This window comes from Cibotium barometz, chromosome 18 (genome assembly GCF_041138505.1).
Source record: "Cibotium barometz isolate CiBa-2024 chromosome 18, ASM4113850v1, whole genome shotgun sequence".
Classification (NCBI taxonomy): Eukaryota; Viridiplantae; Streptophyta; class Polypodiopsida; order Cyatheales; family Cibotiaceae; genus Cibotium; species Cibotium barometz.
The window spans coordinates 43,131,917-43,154,504 of record NC_141063.1 but is presented as its reverse complement, the minus strand read 5'-3'; the positions used below and the strand labels follow the sequence as shown (position 1 = coordinate 43,154,504).

At 43.2% G+C, this 22,588-nt stretch overlaps 1 protein-coding gene across 3 annotated transcripts in view; it reads left to right on the top strand.

Moving 5' to 3' along the window:
• Positions 1–12,020: 12,020 nt before the first annotated feature.
• Positions 12,021–22,588, top strand: part of LOC147629382 (tagatose-6-phosphate ketose/aldose isomerase, putative (Mog1/PsbP/DUF1795-like photosystem II reaction center PsbP family protein)) — a 54,389-nt gene continuing 43,821 nt past the window's right edge. For 2 of the 3 annotated variants that reach the window (XM_086812620.1, XM_086812622.1), the window contains exon 1: positions 12,021–12,417. In XM_086812620.1, the coding sequence (XP_086668746.1) occupies positions 12,115–12,417 (303 nt within the window). In that variant the 5' untranslated portion in view covers positions 12,021–12,114. The remainder of the gene's footprint in view (positions 12,418–22,588) is intronic. The other variant, XM_086812623.1, reaches the window with a different exon arrangement.

Here is a 22,588-nt window from a genome sequence, read left to right as displayed (position 1 = left end):
GAGAGGCGCATTGGAATTGCTTCTCAAGGAGTTGTGGAGCTTGGAGACCTCAAGGGTTATAAGCTCGGCCATTGGAAAGATCCTCACGAACATTTGCGGTTCACCATGTAATCTCTTGTTGGGGATGTGTTTCAAGGGGGTTTTGGGTGAGCCATAACATTTTTGACGCCACTGCTGAGGAATTATCCCTTGGATTTTTCTATCGTTTTCCTCTAATCTATGCATTACCCATTGCCCATTGTCTTGATTAATGGTTTCCCATGAAAAAGACATGGTTTTGGTAGAGATTTGTGTGTGATTTTGCAAGAAATAACTCTCTTTTTTGTTTTATGAAGAATGCTTTTTGCTTAATTTTTAGCTTAAATTGTCATAAACTTAAAGAAAATGAGAAGCATCATGGTCATCAAAGTAAAGAAAAGCAAGTGCACACTATTCAAGTGCTCCCTCTAGAGACTTCTCATAAGTTTAAAGAGGTTCAAGTTTATTAAGTTGATTCTACTCATGCGTGTTGTGTCACATCTATAAGAATATGGCATAGCGAAAAGAGATAGCAAGACAAAGCACATAGACAATGCAATAGGTACACAATAGAGATAATTTAAACTTCTGATTATACCAAAGAGGTACAAGTGATGGTGCTGTCCACTCGTCCACTCTCAAGTAGAGCTTAGATGGTGATCTAGACAGATTCTGAATGGAGTATGTACGAGGTGTAGAAGGGGGTGGATACTCACAAGCATTTGATACCTTAGCTCATGGCAACCATGTCCATATATAGTATTGTAGGCGGTGTGGTAGACGCGCATACAACAAGGGCGGTTACACTACATAGACACAGTCACTGCCCGTGTATCAAGAATGCGGCCCACCGACCCCACCGACCACTGTCCACCACTAATGATGGACCTAGTATCCAAGGGAATATTATAGGGAATATTCCTTCCGCCCTCAAACTCCTGCCAGGGGGGCTACTAGCTCCCGTGGAACCCCCCCAACAACATCGCTCGTACCCCTGACCATATCCTAACCATCATCAATGATCATAATAAAGATCCCATCAGCATCTTAGCCGGGGTTCCCACTAAAGACATATGCACCATGGCTACTCCTCATAATGGGGGCCTACCAAATGTGCACTATACATCAAAGTGAGATACATGCTAAGAGGTGGGCATTGAGTGTATACTAACAACATCATCGATGTGGGTGCCAACATTTCGACCACATGAGTTGGTTCAAATGTATGGTTACGTTAAGGTTCACAAGGTACGAGTTATGATTGATGATAGTGCCATGCATAATTTCATGAACTATACATTAGTCAAGAATTAAAGTTGCCAGAAATCCCAAGTGACGATAAGTATGTGGTTTCTTTGATTAACGGCTATGATAATGATGTCTAGGATACAGTAGTTCGTGATGTACCATTAGTCATTCAAGGTCATGAGATGCATTTCGATTTTCAAGTTGTGCATATCACTCGAGCGAATGTTATTCTAGGTCGTGAGTGGTTATATATAACATTGGTCCATCTCTGACTGGAAGTTATTTGCATAATTCTTTTGAGTTTGAAGTAGATGGTAAGAAAGTGCATTTGCAAGGTGAACATGATGTGCTCTCCTCACCACTTATATGCTCTATGAAACTCAATCGCCTTGTACGAGCTAATGAAGTAGAAAACATCTTTGTGTGCTACCTGATTCTGGATGATGTTATTTACTTTTCTGCATGTGAAAACATAAGTGGTTTCAGTGAGCATAGTGTTTACATGACTTCTTTTCAATCAAAGCATGTTAACAATAAAAAAGTTAATGAATCCTTAAATCAATTGTTACAACAATTTAAAGATGTGTTTCCAAATTAATTATCAGAAGGATTACCTCTTGTCCGTGATGTTAAGCATTCAATCAAAGTAATACCTGGCTCAAAGCCGATAAGTAAGCCTCCTTATCGGCTTAGTTTTAAGGGAGTGCAAGAAGTAGAACGACAGTTGAAGGAATACCTTAAAAGTGGATTCATTCAACCAAGTACTTCACCTTGGGCTTCACCAATTCTATTGGTGAAGAAAAAAGATGAGTCTATGCGACTATGCGTAGACTACCGTGGTTTGAATACAATCACGATTAAGAATAAGTACCCTTTGCCACGAATAGATGAGTTGTTTGATTAACTCCAAGGAAAAAAGTACTTTACAAAAATCGATTTATAATTCGAATATCATCAAGTGAGAATTCGGGAAGCGAATGTCCAAAAGACACCTTTTCGAACTAAGTTTGGTCACTATGAGTTTTTAGTCATGCCCTTCTTTTGACTAATGCTCCAGCCGCATTCATGACACTCATGAATAGTGTCTTGAAACCTTATTTAGGAAAATTTATCATGGTTTTCTTAGACGATATCTTGATCTATAGTCGTACTAAAAAAGAACATCTCGAACACTTATGGTGGTAAGTATTTAAGTTACTTAGGAAGCATTCACTTTATGCCAAAGAACATTCACTTTACTTAGGAAGCATTCACTTTATAGTCGTACTAAAAAAGAACATCTCGAACACTTATGGTGGTAAGTATTTAAGTATTTACTTAGGAAGCATTCACTTTATGCCAAAGAGAGTAAATGTGAGTTCTTCGTAAAAGAAATCCAATACTTAGGCCACATAATCTCGAAAGATGGCAATCAAATGGATCTGCGAAAGTTGAAGCCATATTGAAATGGCCACATCCCACAAACTTAGAACAATTGTAATTTTTTCTTGGTTTGTCTGGATTCTATAGAAAGTATGTTCGCAATTATGTTAAGATAGCTGTTCCGATGATAGATCAGCTTAAAGGAAAGGGAAAGACCTTTTTGGGGGAATTCCTAGCAAAGAAGTTTTGAAAAACTTCATGTAGCTATAGCTATAGCTCCCATTCTCCAAGTTGTCGATCCGAATCAATCCTTTGTGGTGGTAAAGATAGATGCTAGTAATGATGCAGTAGGCACATTCCTTTTACAAGGGGGGAAACCTATTGCATTTGAAAGTAAAAAGTTGGACAAAGCTCAACAAACTTATTTAGCTTATGAAAGGGAGTTATATGCTATAATTCATGCCTTAAGAAGTGCAGGCATTATTTATATGGTGCCAAATTTGAGATAGTCTTTGATCATGAGAGTATCAAATGGCTATCTAGTCAAAAAGAGTTGTGAAAGGATGCAAAGCTCGATGGGCAGAGTTGCTCCAGGAGTTTGACTTTCAACTGAGATATAGAAAAGGACATTACAATGTGGTAGCTGACTCATCGAGTCGTATGCCCATGGTTAACGATGAGTTGAGTTTTACTCAAATTAAGAGTGATTTTTTGGAATCACTTAAGGGGAAGTGCATTAATGATCCGCACTATGCCCACGTGTGGAAGACATATGCACTAGTTAAGAGATAATTCTATTGATATGGCTTAAGTAAGGACGTCAAGGACTATGTCTTAAAATGCCAAAAGTGCCAGGTTAATAAAGCAGAATGCCTAAAGGTAGGTGATTTACTAAGTCCGCTAGAGATCCCAAATGGCAAGTGGGAGAGTATCTTAATGGACTTTATAGTTGGATTACCTAAAACAAACAGAGGCCACGATTCGGTTTAGGTAGTCATAGATAGGTTGACAAAAATGTGTCGGTTTATTATGACAAAAACAACAGTGACTACGCTTAAGTTAGCAAGGCTATTCATATTGAATATATCTATCGACTATATGGCTTACCTGCCGATATAGTTAGTGATAGAGATACACAGTTTAACAATCATTTATGGCGTGCTGTGTTCAAGAGATTGGACACCATGCTAAGTATGAGTACAGTTGATCATCCACCCACAAAGTGATGGTCAAACCGAGAGAGTCAACCAAGTCTTGGAAGACATGCTACGAGCATATGTAAGCAAAAAGCAAACCAATTGGGAAGAATATTTACCCATATTGGAATTTGCTTATAATAGTGCCAAACATCCAACAATGGGATTTAGTCCATTTATGTTGATGTATAGTTTTCAACCACGAGCTTCAATGGCAATTGGACTCGAGAAAGAAAAGAAACAAAAGGTTAAAGATTTTCTTAAGGATCTCCAGGAGATGATGAAAATTGTGAAAGATAATGTTAAGAGAGCATAGGACCATGCTTAACATTATGCAGACAAAGATTGTAGACAAATCATCTTTGAAGAGGGTGACCAAGTGTTTTTAAAGGTTCCCGCACACTCCGAATCTTTGAAAAAGGGGAGAAGTCCAAGGCTATCTCCAAGGTATTGTGGTCCATTCACAATACTTAAAAAAGTAGGAAGTGTTGCTTATAAGTTAGCTTTACCTGAAAGCTCTAAAGTTTATCCAGTTTTTTTCATGTCAGTAAAATTGAAAAAGAAGGTGGGTGATGATGATAATCTCATCAATCAAGAGATCCTAGTAGAACTTATTGAACCCCCATCCTTACCACACGAACCAGAAAAAATCTTGGATTTCCAAGAGAAAAGAACTCGACACTCTATGTACGACAGGATTGTTTAGTCAAGTGGAAGGATAGACCATCCTTACCCCATCCTTACCACACGAACCAGAAAAAATCTTGGATTTCCAAGAGAAAAGAACTCGACACTCTGTGTACGACAGGAATGTTTAGTCAAGTGGAAGGATAGACCAAAATAATGTTCTACCTAGAAAAAGGTATGCACACTCAGAAAGAGGTTACCAAATTTTATTTTCGAGGACGAAAACTCCTCTTAAGGGGGGAGTTATGTCACGGCAATGGTATTACTGGGAGCCTAGAGAGCTCAACTGTCTGGACATGGCACGTGTGGAGTTTAGGGGAGCCAATATGACCGCTTACGCGGACTCAAGGGTGACCGGGCACTAACAAGAGTGGTCGAGCACATGTGATGAGCATATTACTACTAAAAGAGTGTGAGTCCATATATGGGAGTCGTGTAGTTTGTGGGAGGTGAACCAAGGAGCTCTCAGCACTTTGCTTGGAGAATAAGTTCATGCAACCATGGTTGCCTTGAAAACCTATCTCTAATAGGACCTCAAAGGAAAAGCCCCAAATCCCATATTTCTTCAACCACCACCCTTACCACAGGAGAAGGTTGCATGCTTAAAATCCTTGACATCATCAGCCACAACACCACTCCACAAGAGACTCAAGCCTCAGCATCAATAATACCCATGAGTTTTAATCTCGTAACCTCAGTGCCAACGAATGTCAAGGAGGGCCCCAAACCTTACACATCAACCAAAAAGAAACTCCACCATGACAACCAAGATCAAGATATCTTAATGGTATCAAAATGTGGGTGGAGAAGCAGCTACTTGTAGCCCAAGGCTACTACAAAAGGCTACTACAAAGGCACCAATCCACTTTGGGTGCCTTAATCATCAAAGCCTCTTCCTCAGTGCAGCACTCAGAGGCCAAGGAAAAATTAAAGTACTCCACAACACCATCCACAAAAGCCTATGTGAGTTCCTCAAAGAACTCCAACATCTCAACAAAGTGTGGGTACCAAAAAGATTACAGCAAGCATAAGGGTACTACCAAAGAAATACCAAAGCTTGGATTCCCAAGTGCATCAAAAATTCCCCTAAGCTTGCACAAAGAAAGAAACCTCAGCACCAAAAGCATCAGCCACCAATTTATAATGTTCATCAAAGATGGGTGCCTGTGCACACACTTCAATAACAAGGATACTATGATGGTAATCCCATCATATGGTTGCCACCAAGATTGAACAAAGGAATGAACACTTCACCAACACCTTCAACCCTAACAACTTCACCTAAAGTTTGTCAAGAATGGAAACCCAAGCAACACCAAGCAAGCCACTCAATAAATATACAAGAGCTTGCATGTTCATTCAAAACCAATGGCAATTAACGAGAAGCTGTACCTACCGCCTCAACAACACTTGAGCCACAAATTCAAGATTCAATTCCCACGTCTGTGCAACGAAGACTTATGAGTATATCAAAGACAAACTCACAATGTTCTTTTCACCCCTCTCTGGATGAGAAGCATAATTGCAGAAGCTACACGACAAATATAAGAATCTATTCTCTAAAATAGGGAGTAGACACAAGAACTTGTTGCTCATAAGGTGGTAGCCAAAAATAAAGGCGACAAAAAAACCAAAAAAAAAGAAAAAGAAAAGAAAAAGAAGAAGAAAAAGACACAAATACAAGGGAGTCACACATATGGTGTACCTAAAAATGGTAGAATATCACAAGTAACTCCAAATGATCTTTAATAGCTATTACATTTTTGATGAGTTTTAATGATAAACTCAAAACCCATAAGATAATATTTTCAAATTTTCAATGTATGAACAACAACAATCATAAGTACTATATTAAGCTAAGATGGTTTCAATTTTCTACTTTCAAAAGCAATAGGATGATTATCTTGTATAAGCACATCAATTCTTTATTATAAGTACTATACTTAAAGCTTAGATGGTTTCAATTTTATACTTTCAATAGCAATTGGATGATTATCTTACATAAGCACAACACCAATACCATGTACACTAGCATGAATCACATGGTCTAAGGAAATCAGGAAATGTTAAAATAGGTGTATGGGTTAGTGCATACTTAAGAGCATTGAAAGACTTTTCATGCATGTTAGTCCAATGAAAAACTTTAGCCTTTTTCAACAATTCAGTCAAGTAATACGCTTTGTAAGTAAAGTTTTTTATAAATCTTCTATAGTAAGAACATATACCAAGAAAAGATCTCAACTCAGGAATGTCCTTTGGTCTAGGCCATGATCTAATAGTCTTTATAGGATCTACACAAATTCCATTAGTAGACACAATATGTCCAAGGTATTCAATTTTTTTTGAAAGAACTTACTTTTTTTTGGATTGGCATAGAGTTGATTCTCCTTCAAAAGATTGAATACTATCTCTTAGTGTTTTTTGTGCTCATCTTCATCTTTGCTAAAGACTAAGATGTCATCATAGAAAACAACCATAAAGGCGTTAGTAAGTCTAAAAGGCATTACTAAAAACTCATAAATAACCCATTTGCATGTGAAATAAAATCTTATAGACATCTTCTTTGGCCATTCTAACCTAATTTAAGATCAAATTTGGAAAACACCTTAGGTCCTCTTAACTTATCTAAGAGATCATTCACATGTGGGATAGGATACCTATTCTTGAGAGTATTTTTATTTAAAGCTCAGTAGTCTATGCACATACGAAACATTCCATTCTTCTTTTTTACTAGAAGAACAGGTGCTGAACTACAAGGCCTAATAAGTCTCATATCAAAAGTAGGTCCTCAATCTGAGTCTAGATCTCTTTTCACTCTAGAAAATTTACTCTATAAAGAGCTCTACAAGGCATAATACTACAAAGGATGATATCTATCCTATGGTCTTCCAGTCTAGAATTAGGTAGTCTAGGAGGTAACTCATTCATTAAAAAAATTAAAAATTGTGAAATGAATGGCTCATGCGAGGTGTCCTTGAAAATTGGTTTAGAAGTGGTAAGCTCATTAACCATGATTAGGTAAGTCTTTTCCCTTTTTCTCATGGCTTGCTTAGCTTGGGTATGACTAAGGAGTGCACAACCACTAGATTCCCATAACCCTTTCAAACATACATTCCCACCATTGAATGCAAAAGATATGTCATGAGAATTATAATCAATGCAAGGATTATGCTCATATCTCCATGGATACCGAGAATAACATCATATGAGTGCAAAAGTGTAACAAGAAAAGTGTGAGGTTGCCTATACGATGCAATAGATCAAACTACATCTTTCACTTCCTTAGTGCAATTACACTTTGTTCCTTGAAAAGTAGTCTTAATATTGTACTTTGAAGGAATAGCATTCAACGTACAAGCTTTTCAAAAATAAAAATTGAGGTGGCAAAAAATTCCTTTTAATAAGAAGATTTTGGAACTCCTTTGAAGTTTTTAGCCTTTCTCATCCTTGCTTGATTGCATTCCACCATAACGATGCACTTTCAATTAAATGATTTGCATCACTTTTAATCTTATCTTTCTCAAAAAATTCTTTCCTAGAAAAACAATCATTAAGCTATCTAATCTATGACAACACCATCTTTGCATCCTTCTTACATTAAAATTCTAGAATGTGAAAGCTTTACGACTAATTTTCTTTCGTTTTTTTTGCTCTTGCTCTTGTAAAGTCTCCTTGATGGTATGTCGAATGTCGAGTTTAGGTTAAGCACTCCAAGCTCATTTCTTGTTTGAGATCAGTTCTTCCAATTCTATTCTCTTAGCTCGTTTCTCATTTAATTAAGCTTAAATAGATGGGAGTTGCTCCAAAATAGAAGGTGGTTATGGGTTTGTCATGATGAAGGAATGGAGAAGGAAAAATAAAATTAAAAATTTAATTAATAATTATGATAAGCAAGAAAATAATATGTGCGAAAAAATACTAATGGCCTTGCTTAGAATTTGAAGGTTGAAAGCTTTTAAATGTTAAGCATGAAAGCTTTATAAAGCATATAAAGTATAAAGCTTTAAAGCTTTTAGAGATTTTAAATAATAAAGCTTTTAAGTTTTTATTACAAACAAAGCTTTGGATGCTATCTTGGAGGCAGCCTACAGTAGCGCACAAACCAAAAGCAAAGGAAAATTACCGATAGTAGCGTAAAGAGAAAGAGCCGGTGAGACAATGAGCAAACCAGTCCAGGATTTTTGAAGAAAAAAAATTAAAGTAAATCACCACTCACACTGTTGATTTTTTGAGAATCCCAATTCTGAAGCTTCTACAATTCTGAAGCTTCTACAATTCTGATAAAAGAAAAGTAATGTTTAATTCTTGCTAAATGCATCCATAGCCTCTATTCTTGAAGAGGTTGAGGGAAAAGAAATGTGGTTTTGGAGCTTGAGAGTGGTTTTGGTAGGTGGCTTTTGATGAGGTGGTGAAGAAGGTTTAACCAATGGTCCAAAACTCCTTTATCTTTATCCAAAGGTTCCCACAACCATGTAACTTAACCTTTCAATTCATATGTACCTATTGACGATGGCTTGCAGCCTTTTTGCCTCTTTCTGTGCAATGATTCCTTGATTCCTTAGCCCCCTTTGCCCCATAGAAAATTACTTTTGAATTTGTCTCAAAAAATTCTTCTCCTTGACTGGTCCCCAAAGCTCTAATACTGTTGTCAAGACCGTTATAACACTTGGAGAAGAATCCTATTTCTCAAACACAAAAATTAAAGTAAAGCATAGAATTGAAACAAATTGAAAGCATGAATCTTACATAAATAAAATAAAACAAATTAAAAGCATGAGTCTTACATAAATAAAATAAAATAAACAAGAAATCTTGAAAGTAAGAAAGAGATCATTGTCGACACGTTCAATCTCCCCTAAATGAGTGTTGCCCATTGTACCACTCATCCATATTTATATATATTAAAAGCTTGCTTTTCAAAAAGGCAACTCCAAAAATAAAGCTAAAGAGCTTTTTGAGTTTTTAAGCGTACAAGCTCTTCTAAAAGATATAGCAAGCTATAATTATCAAGTATTAGGCCTACCAAAAGTATAAATACTATTTGGTATGCACAAAGGTTTGAGGCATTGGCCTTCCAAAAATATTAATGTCAAAATATGTAACCATAATAGGTGCTCACATGTCTTCCAAAATCTCTTTTTTTAAAACCTCGGAATGAGAGGATTTGATTTATTCAAAAGCTAACATTTCAGATACAAAAAATATTTTCTAGAGAAGCTTAACTCATTCTTCCAAAATATCTCATTTTGGTCCAACAAATGTTCTACTATGACTAATAATATTAGCCTACATCAAAATAATATTAGTCACTGCACAAATTCGATTAAACACATTAATCTTGACTATATCATACAAGCGTCGCACACAGTTGATTGAATCCTAGAAAATGATATAAATATAAGACGCATTCAGGAACAAAATATCCTCGATAAACATTCGTAAATAATGGGCATCCCCATAGAGGTTATGACTAACAACATTACTAGTATAAACTTTTGCACCTACAACAAATTTGTAATCTCCAACACCGCTACCTCTTGCGATACTATAAACCTGTTGTACATCAATGTGAATTAGTCACATAAACATACATCTATTAACAACTTGTAAATTTACAAATATTAGATTCTCTTCAGAGAATGTCTTACAACCTAATTTCTCCTACACATCGAACTAGAATTTGGGCACACACAATCAAAATCAATACTTCCACGTGCCTACAAAAAACTGGCAAAGCCAAAACGGGACCCAAAATAGTCTTGAATCTAAATTTTGAAAACACTAAGGTCCTACATGCACCTCTCCCACACAATATAATGCCCCTTTGATAATGCCCTTTGCTTCACCCGACAAGATGTGACAGTGTACCTTACTATTGTGCCTGCCTACTACTCTTGACACCACAGAGATTTGCTTCCAATCAAAGGGAAAGAGGTGGAATTACCCTTACTCATGTACCATTTCCTTTGCTTGCCTCTTTACACAAACCGATGCTTTGATACCATGAGAAGAATGCGAGGGAGAGGGTGAGCTGAGCTTCTTGTAGAAGCAAACACACATACATAAGAGCATACAAGCACATAAGAGAGATGGTTGCCTAAATTTTCTTCTCTTCTCTTCTCTTCTCTATATTAACCATAACATAAATATAAGAGTACACATCATAAGGGAAAATACTCTCCTTCTAAAACATTAAAGGGAAAGTCCATAGTGTGAACTTGACTATATAAGGTAGCACTATAACTATGCCATAACATTAGTGAACCAAAGTGGTTGTTACACAGATTGTAAACCAATGGTGACATATCATCCATTATCTCACCAACCATGCTAGTGGCATAAGTACGAAGCAATCGTCCTATCATGCCACAACACTAGTAAACCAAAATGATTGTTACATAGATTGTAAACCATTGACGACATATCACCCATAAGCTCACCAACCATGCTAGTGGCATGAGTGCGGAGCTGTCCTCCTAGCATGTCACCCATATCCACACTAGTTGAGCTGGATATCTCAACAAAAAATAGTATAATCGAAAAATATTAAGTTTTTAACTATAAAAATTACTAGCGTAGCAACTTAGTTTACCTTTTCATTGTCCCAAATCCACAGTTGTTTGCCACCAGTAACCCTAGTTTACTTCTCCTTGGTAATCCTAGTTTACCTTCCCTAGTTTACTAGAACCCGATGGTGGAAACGATGATGAGATTCCATCCATCATCCATATTCAAGACCCCACTTCAAGCTAACATATAAAGTTTTGTTGAGCCTTGCATAATGTTATTGTATAATTTTTACTTCTTCATTAGCATGGGCCATGCATCGCCCTTCATGCATAACTACGGCTTTCTTATCGTCGCTATGCAGATTTTCCATCCTTCCTTATCGCTCCCTAATCTTTGCACATACATTGTCAATAAGATCCCTCTTTTAAGTTTGAAGATAAGAGGAAAAATCCCACTTGTGTATTTTTTCTAGGTCTTGGGTTTGAGACTCAAACCCAAGACCTACATAGCATTACCTTAAAATGTTCATGCTAGCCATCTCATCTCACCAAGTGGTCATTAATGCTAGCCCTATTTTTAATTGAATAATTGAATTTTCAAAACATACATGAAGGTACATATCTCCCTAGTTAGTAATTCTTAGTTTACCCTTTCAAGTTTACAAGGTCTACTCCATTGCCCGGTTTATCAATTTTCATAGTTTACTGATTTCTCTAGTTTACCAGTTTACGTATTTTACCCATTGAAATCCTCACTCATCACTTGCAACCCTAGTTTACTTCTTACTGGCAACCCTAGCTGACCTTCCCAAGTTCATTAACACGAACGACTTGAGAATCGACGAACGAATGACTGGAAAATGGAGGGCCAATGGTATGACCATAGTTATTTTTTAGTTCTAACTAGTGATCTGCTATATACTTATGGCAAATTGGAGGGCCAATGGTACGACCATCCTAGCGATCTGCTATATACTTATGGCAAATTGGAGGGCCAATGGTACGACCATCCTAGTGATCTGCTATACGTTATTATGGCAAATTGGTTTTGTGCGAGAGCGAGCTATAGGTAGCCACACGGGAGGTAGGTCGACATGATAGCTTTAAACCTTCTACGCCTGGCTACCCCGGTCTCGTCCATACCTTGGCTTGCTCCCTGTGCAACCCTTGCATCCTCATCAACAGCAGCATCACCACTACCCCTACCCCCACCTCCTCCTTTGCCTTTACCCCTGATTGGTCGCCATGCTTTTGTCCATGGCTGCCTGGCCTCAGCCTCGTCCGCCATCCTGGTCCCCCCTTCGCTGGCCGACGACACGCAGGACTGGTACCGCTTTGAGGGCGACGGCTTCGCTCTCAGCGTTCCTCCCGACTTCGAAGACATCAGGGAACCCGAGGTATGTAATGCACATCTCAGATGAGCTTAGCCACACAGGTGAAGAAAAGTTCGTGTTCTCAATGAGTTTTAAACGACATGAAATGAACTTGAGACAGTTTGCTACTGTGGGTTCCATTGTCCACTGTGAACAGCTTGCTATGATGGGATTTATCACCCGCTTTGAATTTGCTATAGTAGGCTAACTGTTGGCAATCGGAGATGCCCAGAGCAAGAAATATAAAATGAAATGAATTCAGAGAATGCTAGAAAACACTAATAAGTTTGGCCAGATACCTGTTGCAAGATTAGTCTCTGTCAAAGCAAAGGTGGCAGAGAATTTTACCTTTTGATAGGGAACCCTCCATTTGTCCATTTGAACATATCGATGATTCTCATTCGTGGCCTTCTCTGGGCCCTCTTGGTCTCCTTTTATAGTGGATGTGATTTCATGATTCTTGGCTCTAGAGTCTACAGACGCTTGACAGGTCTTGAGACAAGTCAGCCTCAATTCAAGCTGTATCTGGGTCAGCTGCGCGCCCTGTACAGCCATTATCAGCACTTTACGGCACACTGTCCAGCTCTTGTACAGCTTGCACAGCGTCTGTACGAACTGCGTCCTCAGTGCCACAGCAGCAACTGCTGTATGGTTCTCTTGTACGGCTGTCTGACAGCCTGCTGTACAGCCTGGTTCTGCATTTGTATTGCTTGCATGATGAGCGCATGGCCCAATACAGCCTCCATGCGCTTTGCACTGAAAAGCAAAGGCGAACTCTTTGTTGGTTTATCCACCAACATTTCTATATTGATTTTGGTTGGTTTTAGATGCTCTAAGCTACCAATTCCAGCAATGCATAAAAATTTATTAAATGCATGAACAAAATTCACAACTTTCACTCTAATCCACACCCAATGGAGCTTGTGGCTTATGTTTTTGGAGTGGATTACACTGCTAACCATAGATGCTAAGCTTTTTTTTGATTCAATGCAATAAGATCAAAAGCCTCGTGGGCTTCAAAATCACCAAAGAAATAAGGGGTTTCCCCTTCTCAAATATGCAAATAGAATGACCTAATGCAAGCAAGAATCAAAACAAAATTAAAAACTGTAATATGCGGAGGCTTCGGAGAAGGATCGGTACTTCAAAACTCAGAAAAAAGCACTCTTTTCGCGACGGAATTAACGCACAACTGAAAGACGATGTGCAGAAAAATAGAGAGAGAAGGGGGAGATGGACACAGTATTGGGTCCCAATTACCCTCTGTAGGGCCCCCACCACGGATGGTGTATTTGCTTTATTAGAATGATGTAAATCTGAAACAAATACAAAAGTACTTGACCTTTTCTTGGCTGGAAAACCTGCCCTTGACCTTCAGTCCTTCACCCCTTTGCTTCAGCAATGTTCTTGGCTGTCCTGGCCCTTGGTTGCTTGGAGCTCTTGGTGAATTATGAGATGGAAACATGGATTATGGGCTGGCCTATTTATACTTCCCATCATGAGCAGTCGGCCAGCTGAAAAACAGTCCATGTCTCACGACTAAGTAAATTCAGCATTAAATGCTCTAATAAATCCTAATAAATTCTGCATAATTTTCCTAGCAAGCTGGGGAGGTAGGCGCTTGCTTCTAGAAGGCTGGGCATAGCCTTTGCCCACAATCTATGGGCTGGGCAGCCTGTATGGGCTGCCCCATACATGCCCTACAGCCATATAAAGGCTGTAATCTCCTGGAGATTGCCTGATCTGTGCCCTAGGGCTGTCCTACAGCCCCTCCATGGCTGGTGGGTTCAGCCTGGGCCTTCCTGGGGGTGGTTCTACACCATTCCCGTGCCCACACTCAGATCCGGGGTAGCCCTATGGGCTGGCCCCTTGTCCTAAACATAATCTACTCAGTGATCTGGCATCCGGTACCATACCAGATACCCAGAACCACTGACATCATTCTAGAGGGAGACTCACAGTGCGGACTGGCACTGTTTCATGTGCAGGACAGTGCACACCTGACCTTGGACTCATGTGCAGGACAATGCACACCTGACCTCGGACGACTGAGATGGATCCCTGGCTGACTCGTCCCGGACTGGGCTCACATGGGACCAGTTCACCATCCCAGGTCTTGCACCTTCTGTACAGAAATGTCTACGTGGCATCCAAGTGCGGGATGCACGTGACATCCCCTTCTGCTTAACTTGACGGAAGCTGCATAGCCTCCAAATAATCCGTCAATAATGCCGGATAGTCTTCGAAAAATTCTTTGTCGAGCCATACCGCTTCATGAGTTCCTCGGTCTTGAAACTTCGTGAGAAACTGTCGTAGTCTTCGGCCTGAGCCATGCTTGAAACGGTGCAGAAGGATCTTTTCTGGAACCATTACTTCTGCTTCATCAATGATGTCTGGTTCCGCTTCGTCTTTGACCTCTGAAGGGGGTGGACCTGCATATGGCTTCAACCAACTGACATGAAATACATCGTGCATAGTCCAACTCGGAGGTAGCTTTAACTGCATAGACACCTCATTAATCTTTTTCCGGATGGGGAATGGTCCGAAGCTCCTGAAAGACAACTTTGGGCATCGCTTGCCCACCTGCTTCAATCTTTGCTTCATAATCCGAAGATATACCCAATCTCCTTCCGAAAACTTCATGTCCCTTCGGTCTTTATTGGCCTGTCGAGTGTAGGCCTCTTGCGCTTTAGCCAATCTGTCTTTGACGGACTCTAGTATCTCCTGGTAAGACTCCGTCACTCTGTTCGCCTCCGGTACTGAAGACGACGTCCTGGTTAACAACGATTGGAAAGGCCTTCCAAACGCTGCCTCATATGGAGTCCTGCCAATAGCTGAAGAAAAAGAGTCATTCAACACAGCTTGAACTAAAGGCAAAAACGATTCCCACTTACCTTGCTGATCGTGGACATAACACTTCAGCACATCAAAGGCCAACTGGTTGTATATCTCTGTCTGGCCATCTATCTGTGGGTGGAATGCACTGGAAAAATTCAACTTAGTACCAAAATTATCAAACAATGCTCTCCAAAAATGACTGGTAAACTTGGCATCTCGGTCTGACACTATGGTCCTAGGAATTCCACCAATCGGGTACCAATGCCGAATGAATAGCTGGGCAACATCCTCGGCGGTTACATTGGCCCTGCAAGGAATAAGCATCACAAATTTGCTGAACCTGTCAACAATAGTCAGCTCCCGTGTCCTCTCCTCAAGTGTCAAAATAACTGGCGCATGGTTTGAAAATGAGGTGCCAGCGAGAATGCCAACAGAGCCCCCTCGCTCCCCTAACCAGTCGCCCACATAAAAGCGATCAATCCGTGATAGATTAGTCCCTCCCTGTGGGCGATCCGACCTAGAGAAGCTAAGACTGTCCTGAGAGCGGGAGAAGGCCCCATGCTGCCATGCATCAGTGATCCTCAGTGACATGCAAAATCGCTCCCAAGCTGCAAGCTCCGTGCCGTGCACTGTAACATGACTGCCTCCCACCCTATCGGCCGGGTCCTCAAGCATGTTGAAGTCTCCCCCGACGCACCAATGTGCGGCCTCTGGCAATGCATCCGTAACCTGGGTCCAGAACTCTGCTATGGCACTAGCATGGTTGGGCGTATAGACGTTGAGCACGCCCAATAACTCATCATGCATCCTTAGAATGACATACTGTGCTCTACCAGGCACAATGATCCCTCGATCCACAATGGCCTGCCGCCATACATCTGCAATGACCATGCATACTCCTCCCTGTCCACCCAAAGGACCAAACCCTGCAGACCAAAAGGTGTCCCATCTACCAGGCATCACCGAACCATATCTCCGAATCCTGCTCTCACCCAAGTGGTGCTCCTGCATCATCAAAATATCAATGCTGCCACCAACCAGGCATCTCTGAAGCTCCTGTCTCAAGCAGCCACGATAGCGTATATAATGTGCTCCGCCAAGGCCCTGTACATTCCATGATCTTCATGGATGACCTTCTGAGGTGGATGCTGTCTCAGCTGTACGACGGGCCTTCGCAAGCGGCTTGGATGGAGAGTAGTCCCCATCCGAGCGGCTACGAATCTGCCCACCCGGTGTACTGCAAGAATCACGGATCAGGCGCCAGTTGGCTGTGTCCCATGGCGACTGCCTCCCGCTCAGACAAAGCAACCTCGTGTATACATACATATCCAGGGTCGCGTGCTAAGTCTGCCACTATGCGAACGACCAAATGACGAATCCTTGAGGCATCCACACTCCCGGGATCCAAGAAAAAATGAGCCAACTCCCAGAGCCGGCCTATCACATCTGTCACCTCCAGATCGCTCACATGGTGAGAAAACTCAACTGCCTGAGTCTTCAAAGTGCTAAGAGCGAGCTCTAGAGTCCACTCCTGGTCGCATGGGCCACAGAGAGGGAACGAGAAGGCCATCGCTGAATCAAGTGCCTCCTCCCCGCGGGCCGGAGGTATCACTACATGAACTCGGATGGGTGTTGGCTCATGGGGGCCCTCTGCTCCAAAAAGCCGTGTGGAGGAGTAATCAAAAGCCTCCGAGCGCTGTCTAGTGCCGAGGCGACTCAGCCGACTGCGGATAGATGATATCCGTGAAGCCCGAATCGGCATGGTAAGTCTCCTCTGCGGTGCTCGAGCAAGGTCGGTGCTCAGAGCCCTCCGGACTACAGGTGAACGCCAGGGGACTGCTAGGGCCTCCCGGGGAGCTGAGGCGGGCGGGGGGGGGGGGGGGGGGGAGGAGGGGCGGGTGAGGGGGGTGAAGAAGGAGCCGCTGCCGAAACCGGAGCGGGAACGGGAGGAGGCGAAGGTGGAAGCGAGGCAGTAGGGGGGGACGGGGGTGGGGGGGGGGGAGGAGGGGGTGCTAGCATCTCTTGGTCCTCAGTCGTCGCAGGGGTCTCCTCCTGGAGGGGAGCAAAGCTGTTCCTCACGGGAACCCAGTGATGCTGAGACTGTGGTTGCTGCTGCAACGGTCTCTGGGCGTGCTGCTGTGGCTGTCTCCCTCGACGACGCCCCTGTCCAGGCTGCCACTCCGAGGTCTCTGTGGCCTGAGCAGGTGTCCCGGAGGCTGCCTGCCGAGCCGCATCTGTGGGTGGGCCATCAGGGGCCTGCTGTGCTGCGGTGAAGGTCGGGGTCTCCTGCGAGGGCAGGCCTTGGCCAGATGGCCGACCTGCCTGCAAATAAAGCACTGGTTCGGGAGCCCCGAGAACTCCACTCTCTGATCAATCCATCCCCCCCCTATCCTAGGTAGCTGAATGACCTTCGGAAGGGAGGAGATGTCAGACACCAAAACTCTGACTGAAGGTAGCCCAGCTGCTCTGGCCACCACTGAAGCTGCTATGGGGCCAGTCTCTAGCACCGAACCCACCAATGCTCCCAGCCTAGAAAGGAGCGGAAGGTACTCCCGGCGGAGTCCAGGGAAGCAAACTGTAACATGGAAAAGGCGCTCTCCGTGCTCGGCCGCTGCTGGGTCAAAGCCATGCTGCCACGGTCTGAAGAAAGCCCGAGCACCCCTGATGTCAAGGGGACTCATGGCTAGGACCTTGGCCACGCTCTGGGCTGTCTTGAACTCGATCTGGTAATGTCCACGGCCCAGTAGCTGAACGTCCAAGATCTTGCCCACATTTGCAAGAAGGCGGGCCTGGAGAAGATCCCGGATCTCCCCTCTGCTGGGGCGAGTGCCGACTATACGGCAGATGGTGAAATGTGCCTGGAGGCGTTCCACCTCTGCGGCGAGGCTCGCTTCCTCTTCTGGCGAAAGAGAAAGCCTGATGGGGGTGTCCTCAGGGGCGGGCGAGGGGGCTGCGGGGGAGTCCCTCTGAGGCGGGGCGGGAGGAGTCTTCATCAGTGTCTGAAGCTATGTCGAAGGCGGAGCGAAAGCGGGGAGTCTTGCAAGAACTGAGTTGCACACAAAGGACGGAGGGGGAAGGCGGAAGGCAAAAAGGAAGCAACCCCAGGGGGGACGGAAAAATCAGAAAAGGAAAAAAAAAGGGGGGGGGTGTAAGGCGGCAAAGACAAAAAAAAACCCTAGGGGGGAGGCGGAAGCAGCGCGTAGAAGGGGGGGCGGGGGGAAGAAAAGGCGACGGCGGTTGAAGCGGGGGCAGGGCGCTGAAGACAGACGGGAGGGCGCGAAGGAGAGGAGCAGGAGCAGGGGGACGGCGGCGCTACATCACTGGCGGGGGAGGGGGGTAAACGCGAGGGCAGGCGGGGGGGGGGGGGCAAACGCGAAGGCGGGAAAGGGGGGGAGGCCGTGCAGTCAGCGCGAGCAGTCTTGGGGGGAGCGAGAGCTTCAGCGAGCAACCGGACTTCTCGGGGTATGTAGAAGATTATGTTCTCAAGTGTCAAGTTTGTCAAGCAAACAAAGTTGAACTCTTTAGATAGGTTGGGCTGTTGCATTCTTTGCAAATCCCAGGTAATAAATGGGAAAGTATTTCCATGGATTTTATTACTGGATTGCCAAGAACAAGTCAAGGCCACGATTCTATTTGGGTTGTGGTGGATCGCTTGACAAAAATGGCTAGATTTTTATCGACACGGAAGACCGTTACAGCTACGCAATTAGTAAGACAGTTCATTGAGCAATTGTTTAGACTTTATGGGTTATCGCAGGACATAGTCAGTGATAGTGACTCTAAGTTTACAAGTGACTTTTGGAGACTTGTTTTTGAGAAGTTGGAAACAACTTTGAATTTGAGTTCCTCAGATTATCCTCAATCTGATGGCTAGACTGAAAGAGTGAATCAGATTTTGGAGGATATGCTTCGAGCATATGTATCCAAAAGGCAAAGTTCATGGGAGGATTATCTTCCTGGGAGCATATGTATCCAAAAGGCAAAGTTCATGGGAGGATTATCTTTCTGGGAGCATATGTATCCAAAAGGCAAAGTTCATGGGAGGCCACGATTCTATTTAGGTTGTCGTGGATCGCTTGACAAAAATGGCTAGATTTTTACCGACACGGAAGACCATTACAGCTACGCAATTAGCAATACAGTTCATTGAGCAATTGTTTAGACTATGGGTTATCGCAGGACATAGTCAGTGATAGTGACTCTAAGATTACAAGTGACTTTTGGAGACTTGTTTTTGAAAAGTTGGAAACAACTTTGAATTTGAGTTTCTCAGGTCATCCTCAATCTGATGGCCCGACTGAAAGAGTGAATCAGATTTTGGAGGATATGCTTCGAGCATATGTATCCAAAAGGCAAAGTTCATGGGAGAATTATCTTCCTATGTTAGAATTTGCATATAATAGTACTAAGCATACGAGTACAGGTCTTAGTCCTTTCATGCTTATGTATGGTTTTCAACCTAGATCACCTGTTACAGTGGATTCTCAGGACTTAAGCATGATGCAGCACGTAATTTTTTGCAAGATATGCAAGAAATGTTACAAGTTGCGAAGGAATCTATTAGAAGTGCTCAAGACAGAGATGGATTTTATTTTAATAGACATCATTCACCCAGAGAGTTCTCTGAAGGAACGATGGTATACTTGCGAGTTCCGAAAGATTCCGAGACTTTACGGACAGGTGGATCTCCGAAATTATTCCCTAGATATTGTGGATCATTTCGTATTACACGACGGATTGGTTCAGTCGCATATGAATTGGATTTGCCTTCTCATGTGAAAGTTCATCCTTTATTTCATGTCAGTAGACTTAAGGAAGTATTGGGTGGAACAGACCAGTTAGTTACTCCTCAAGAAATCATAGATGTCGAGGATATGACAATTGTTTCACACGAACTTGAAAAGATTCTTGGATTTCGTGAAAGACGATTGCGTAATACAGTTATCACGGAATACAAGATCAAGTGGAAGGATCGTGTTGAGGAGGACGCTACATGGGAGACATTGACTACCCTTCAGAGGGATTACCCTGGCTTTTTAGTGAGCTCAGGAGTGAACTCTTAGAGGAAGGGGAGTATGTCATGTGCACAGTGTGTATCACTGTGTGCAACACGCACACAAGACTAGCTTCGAGGTTTGGGAAAGCTTGGAGCTAGGTAGGCTGATTGGCGAGCTGAGTTAGGGATAGACTAACGGACGGGCACCCAAGTATGGACGGGTGGGCGCCCAAGTGTGGACGCCCGATGACCGGCCAAGAGCCTATAAAAGGGTGGCCAAGGTTAGTCATTAGTTCATAGAGTCTCGCATGTCTCTGTGAGAACTCTATGGTCAGGAGCCTGGATCTAGTGCAGACGTGCACCTGCTTTATGCAGCCGAGGCTGGCAGCAGTCTCGAGGCCCGCGAGGGCAGCTTTGTGGCGGTATGGGACGTCACGAGGTAGAGATTGGTCGGTACGTCCATCTAGTTAGCTCAGCTCGTGGCTCGGTGGGGACAACCAAGACTTGTTGGCTTACCCACGGCTGTCAAGGTTGGGAGGTGAGTTAGGCATGCACCCCTTTTATGTTTGTTTGGTTTGTTTGCAGGTTTCGAGTCTTGTACCAGGAGCGTTCTACGAGGAGATCCTATGGGGATTTGATAGTTGGATTGTAGTGTACAACTCCTTTCACCCATAGGTGGCTGCTGGACAGAGGTGCACAAGTGTGCTGATCGTCCTTGCAATAGGGATGTTTTGAGACTGTTTATGGGCTGTTTTGCTTGGCTGCGAGTACACTGTGTACATGGGTTATTGGCTGTAAGTACAAGGTCACCTGGTTATGTTTCTTGGCATGGGAGCGACGCAAGCTCTCATGGCTGCATACCCATGGAGCAGATTGCTTTCTTCTGGCTTGGAAGGAACAGAGGAACGTGCAGTTTTGGGCAAACCTATGTAACATATGTAACACGCGGAAGCTCTGGGAGTCTTCTTTCAGCCCTAAACACTCTTGAAAACCATCTGATGCAAAAACAGATATATAGAGAGAGAGTAGAGAGAGAGAAGTGCTGGAAATTCAGTATATTCTATGGTACAAAAAAGGTACCTAAATCTGCAGCCATGGGCTGCCTTACATAAAAGGTGGTAACACACCAAAATCTGTCCCCTATGGGACCCCTAATAACTCAAACCCCTAGAGGGAGTGAATGAGTTCAATGATGAGCAAGTGGGCCTATTTATAGCCCTTGGAATACATGGGGAACTGGCCGACTGTTGGTCGGCCAGTCATAAATGCCTATTTAATTCATCCGACTGGTCCTCCTCCTTGCGCGTGCTGCTGCCCCTATTTGCTGGTTCAGCCGACCACGTCTATGGGCAGCCGACACCACCTGTCCTGCAGTCGACACATCTTTGGCACTGCTGATGTCAGCCGAGAGTCCTTTCTGGCAGCCAGCCGACTGCATCTCCCCTCCATGATCCCAATTTGCCCTGCTCCAAGTCCACCACAGATGCTACACCTGAGGTTCCTAAATTCTGGTTCTTCTCTTTATTTGGTTGCCTCTTCTGGAATCCTTTTCCTGAAGTCCCTCTGTCATCATCCATCCCTGGCAAACCCTTTTCTCTGAAAACCCGGCCTGTTCTCCAAACCACTCTGTCTCTGATGAAGATCTATGCATCGGTTGTCCTCTAGTCCACAATCCATTCCTGCCTTGACGCTGAACACCGTCTTGGTCTTCTTTCTTGAGAAATGAGTCTGGCACTCTCACATCACCCTTGGAGGATAAACCTCCCTTGGGACCGTTGCCTGAGAACCTATCTGGCTCACGGAACTGCCATCCCCTCTGGCACACTATGGAACACCACCAACAAACCTCCTGGGAGTTCTTCCCGATCTGTGTTCTTTCCTTGGGCTTTGAATCCGTGTACTTTCCTGTACCTTGGACCTGTACACCATCATCTGGGACTCAATCAGTGATTAGCTTGACTGAGCCTGATGCTCTGATACCAATGTAACACGCAGAAGCTCTGGGAGTCTTCTTTGAGCCCTAAACACTCTTGAAAACCATCTGATGCAAAAACGCAGATATAGAGAGAGAGTAGAGAGAGAGAGAAGTGCTGGAAATTCAGTATATTCTATGGTACAAAAAGGTACCTAAATCTGCAGCCATGGGCTGCCTTACATAAAAGGTGGTAACACACCAAAATCTGTCCCCTATGGGACCCCTAATTGTCACAAATCCCTATATTCTAGGGACATGCGGATGCGTGTGAGGCCTAGAAACATGCGGATGCATGTATGTATTATACCTGGGCATGTGTATGGATCATATGAGTGGATGCATATGAGTCCAAGGACATGGCAGGACATTTGTGGACTTTCGGGCGG